We start from the raw sequence: 4,123 nt of genomic DNA on the forward strand, positions 1-4,123 counted from the left end.
TCTCAGTCGGTGCATCAATCATACTTCCTTACTTCCTCCTTTTTTCGTTTAACCTTTTGCTTTCCGCGTTCCCCCCAGGCAATAGGGTTTAATCCAAGGCTTTTACCTGACGCTTATCAAAGCTCTACCTGACGCTCGACCTGAAGCTCCGTCATCCTTCCATCATCGTCTCTTGCTCCTTCCTCATTTCAATTTGTATTCCCTACCCCCTCACCCTCCCTTCTCCACCTCACTGTGATGTTGTTGTTGCTGTTGTTTTGTCTTTGTCTTTGTCTTTGTGTTTGTTTTTGTTGTTGACGATGATGATGATTACCATTCTGACCCCTTCTCCTCCTCTTCCTCAAGATTTGCTTGTTACCTGCTGAAACATTCCCTGCACTTTGACTACTTTGCCGAAGCTTTCCTGCAGGACTTAGTTAGCCTTTCCCTTTCCAGCTTCCCTCCTCATCCTCCCTCTTCCCTCCTTGATCTCCATCTCCTCCTCCTCTTCGTTACCATCAAGTCAACAACGTCAGCTGGTCGAGCACTGTAAGGCAGTCCACGCAGGTAGACCTGCTCTGGTCATCAGGCGAGCGAAGGGAGAGAAGATGGAGGAGGAGGAGGAGGAGGAAGAGGAGGAGGAGGAGGAGGAGGAGGTGGGATGGGGGGTTGCAGGAGGCAAGCAGGTTCGAGCATGAGACGGGCTGTGATAGACAAGATGTGTATGAGGAAGAGCGAAGGAGCACGCGCACCTTGGAGTTTTCTCCCATCTCCACCTCAGCTAGGGGGGGAGCGTTGAAGCTCAAGTCGTAGGTCCGAAAGTCCTCCTCCCTCTTCGCGCCCTTCTGTGACGGTGCTGGACGAGGGGAGCCGCTTTCTACCAACCCGAGAGCCTCCAGCAGACGATCTTGAAGCTCCGCTTTCACTCCTCCAACCTTCAACGATCCATGTCACTACTCTGTTTCTCCTCCTCCCTCCTCCAATCATCCTTCCCCCTCCCTCCTCCTCCTTCTCCTTCCCAACAACCATCCCACATCCTGTCCTCACCTTGAATCCCCTGTCCTTCAGCTGCTCCTTCAGCTCTGCTACTGTCATCCGCAGAACTCTCTCCCTACTGATCTCTTCTTCCCGAAAGAACTCTTCCCCCAGTTTCTCGTCTTCTTCGTCGAAGAACGATGAGCCCTTGTCATCAGTGCTGGTATCAACACTGCTCATCATCATACATGCGCTCTTTTTTATCCCTCTCCCCGTCATTCCAGTCATCTTCTGCCTCTGGACACATGTCGTCCCGCCAAGGGTTCTGACTTCTCGGGCGAAAGGGGAAAATGGTAGGGTTCCGACGAATCCGAGGAGAGATGCGCTTCCAAGAGGCGACCTGGCATTACCTCCTTCTGTTCTGACCTGGACCATCTTCACGTCTCCTGCTTCCGCCATCGCCATCGCCATCGCCATCGCCATCGCCATCGCCATCGCCATCGCCCTCGCCATCTTCCGGCCCCTCGACTTCGGCCCCCGAACAACCCACCCTTCTATCAAGCGGACCCCTACCCTCTATCTATCCCTGTAGTACCCACCTAAAAGAACAGACTTTCTTCACCCCCACCCTGACCCGGGGCTCCGACTCGTGACTTCGGGCCCGGCGAAACTTGACTGAGTCCGGAAACCGACTGACTCGGTCCGAGGCTTTACTCAAAGGTAAGTCACTAGTCACTAGTCACAGTGTCAGGGTCTCCTCTAAACAAACGATTTACTCCTCTACTCTCCTGATTGTCCTCGTACTGATTTTCACTTAACTAAGTCACTGCACTAGTCAACTTACTGCTTCCTGAACCTCTGAGAGTGAAGGCTGCCGACATCTCCCTGTGTGCCGCCGCTCAGGGAGGTGGCGATGCCGCAGACCGTCATCATATTAGATGTGCCGGGCCCGGTCCGGGCGGCCCGCGGCGCCGCCGAGACGAGCCGCCGGGCCCTGCTATCATCCCCCTCATTCCCTGATATTCCCCTCATCCCCCACCTCAGGCTCAAATTGGTTCCTCTGGATGTCAAATCGGGCGAATATCATGTTGGGCCAGATGGCGACGATGAGGGAGGGAGGGATGGAGAGAGAGAGAGAAGGAGAGAGAGGGAAGGAGACAGACAGAGGGAGGGAAGGAGGGAGAGAGAGGGTGTGTGAGAGAGGGAAGGAGACAGACAGAGAGAGGGAGGGAGGGAGGGAGGGAGGGAGGGAGGGAGAGGAGTGACCGAGAAGCGCCTGCTGCTCTAAGTCAAAGCTGAGGCCGTCGCATCATTCCTACAGGATGACCTGAGAATCTTCTTCGCCGGGCTCGAGCGGCATGCCTCGCTGCAAATGCTGCCAAGAGAAACGGGAGGAGCAAGACAAACCTCCGTCTGCTTCCTCCCTCACTCTCGAGTCTCCAAAGGTGAGGGAGGGAGAGGGAGGGGAGCAGTAGCTCAAGAGCAGAGGTCGCGATCGTGTTGAGCTCACTGTGATGCCCTTACGGCAGGTCGACAACAGCATGAAGTTCGATCCAGAGCCGCCCCAGGGACGGCCGGCCGCTCATGCGAGCGATCCAGGCGGAGAAGGGGAGGAGGGCAATGGCAAGAGCAGCCCCCTGCAGTGGCGGAGAATGCGAGTAGCCAGGAATGGGGTACGGTTTTCTGCTGCTGCTTCATCCGTCTTGGCTGACTCGCCTCCCCTTGCAGTCATGGAGAAGTTTCTTTCAAAGCTCCAGTCGAGGTGGACCCCAGCCCGTGATGCAGAGGAGCCGATCTGAAGGATCGTTCAAGAGGAGGGAGGAGGTGGTAAAGGGGAAGAAGGCGGTGAAGGTGGAGAAGGTAGTAGTGGAGGAGGAGTTAGTGAGAGACAAGGGGGCAGTGAAGGTGGAGGAAGTGATGAAGGTAGGGAAGGAAGGGGAGGATGAGGCAAGAAGGGAGGTGCAGGAGCTGGTTTCAGAGAGAAGCATTGAGGAGAGCAAGATCGGCAGAGACCTGAGTCATCAAAGTGAGGATTCTGAAGAGACGTTGAACTCAGAATGCGACTGGTCGGTCAGGATCCCACCAGGAGATAGCAACGAACTTCACGAGAACCTTTCAGAGCTGTCGGAGCCGGAGGAGGACGAGACCTCAATGTCGTTGACTCAGGTGCTTGCCTGCACTCCTCCTCCTCCTACTACTACTACTACTGATGAACTTGGCCAGACTTCGAGTCACTGGATGAGTCAGCATCTGCGGGTCGTCGCACAGCAGCAGCTCCATGCTGCATCCTCGGCCATGACTCCTCTCAAGGTGACCGACGGGTTGGTCACGAGCAAGAACGACCCAGAATACAGGTAAGCGTTGGAAGGAGGAGAAGCACGAGGAGGAGGAAGGTGGGGGAAGAGGGAGGAGGAAGGTGGGGGGATAGGGAGGAGGAAGGTGGGGGGATAGGGAGGAGGAAGGCAAAGGGGGGGGGGGGGCGGGGGAAGGAGGAGGAGGAGGAGGAGGAGGAGGAGGAGGAGCTTGATTCTACCGTAGACTCTCAGCCGGATGGATGGACAATCCTCCATCGCCGTACCGAGAGCAGGATGACACCTCTCTCGCTCTCTCTGCTGCCTCCTATGTGGTCGACACCAGGTCACACGCACTCTTGTCCACCTTCTCGTCATCTTCTCGCAGCTGGCGAGAGAGCCCGAGCATCAGAGGTCATGCCGCGATGATGTACTGGAGGATCCTCGAGGAGAGATGTAGTCCATCTCCTCCTCCCCTCCTCCTCCCCTCCTCCTCCTCCTTCTGCTCCTGCTCCTGCCCTCCTGCTCCCGCTCCCGCTCCCGCTCCCGCTCCCTCCCTCACCCGGTTAGCAGCCACTGGCAACTTGAGTCGGAATAAGAGGATCAGGTTTGTGCTCGCTCTCGATGCCTCAGCCGACCCTCCTCTAGATCATCTTACTATTCTCCTCGTACCTCACTTCCTTGCATCCCCCCTCTCCCTCCCTCCCCCCCTCCTTCTTGTAGAGCAGGCGTGACTGGCATCTGCAGGAGCAGCCGCAGGCGCGGAGAAGGGAAGGAGCAGCCGGGATGGCTCACGATTCCGAGCAACATCGAGGAGCGCAGAGTTGCCCTCATCCAGCAGCACAAGGTGCAATTGGAGGAGGAGGAGGAGGAGGAGG

General features: G+C 56.7%; 2 protein-coding genes across 2 annotated transcripts in view; one reads left to right on the forward strand and one right to left on the reverse strand.

Annotated features, from left to right (window-relative positions):
• Nucleotides 1-116: 116 nt before the first annotated feature.
• Nucleotides 117-1,467, reverse strand: GUITHDRAFT_142195 (hypothetical protein; the record flags this gene model as incomplete). The annotated part of the gene is made up of 6 exons (XM_005828215.1): nt 117-140; nt 359-403; nt 496-552; nt 732-914; nt 1,027-1,161; nt 1,381-1,467. The coding sequence occupies 6 exons, from the start codon at nt 1,465-1,467 to the stop codon at nt 117-119; spliced, it is 531 nt and encodes a 176-aa protein (XP_005828272.1).
• A 1,001-nt stretch (nt 1,468-2,468) lies between these two features.
• The window catches only part of GUITHDRAFT_112754 (hypothetical protein), a gene marked incomplete at both ends in the record, with an annotated part of 2,803 nt that continues 1,148 nt past the window's right edge, over nt 2,469-4,123 (forward strand). Inside the window, 4 exons of the mRNA XM_005828216.1 lie at nt 2,469-2,627; nt 2,683-3,120; nt 3,178-3,308; nt 3,993-4,092. Coding sequence (XP_005828273.1) covers nt 2,469-2,627; nt 2,683-3,120; nt 3,178-3,308; nt 3,993-4,092 — 828 coding nt within the window. The remainder of the gene's footprint in view (nt 2,628-2,682; nt 3,121-3,177; nt 3,309-3,992; nt 4,093-4,123) is intronic.

The sequence above is a fragment of the Guillardia theta genome (assembly GCF_000315625.1).
Source record: "Guillardia theta CCMP2712 unplaced genomic scaffold GUITHscaffold_61, whole genome shotgun sequence".
In the NCBI taxonomy this organism is placed as follows: Eukaryota; class Cryptophyceae; order Pyrenomonadales; family Geminigeraceae; genus Guillardia; species Guillardia theta.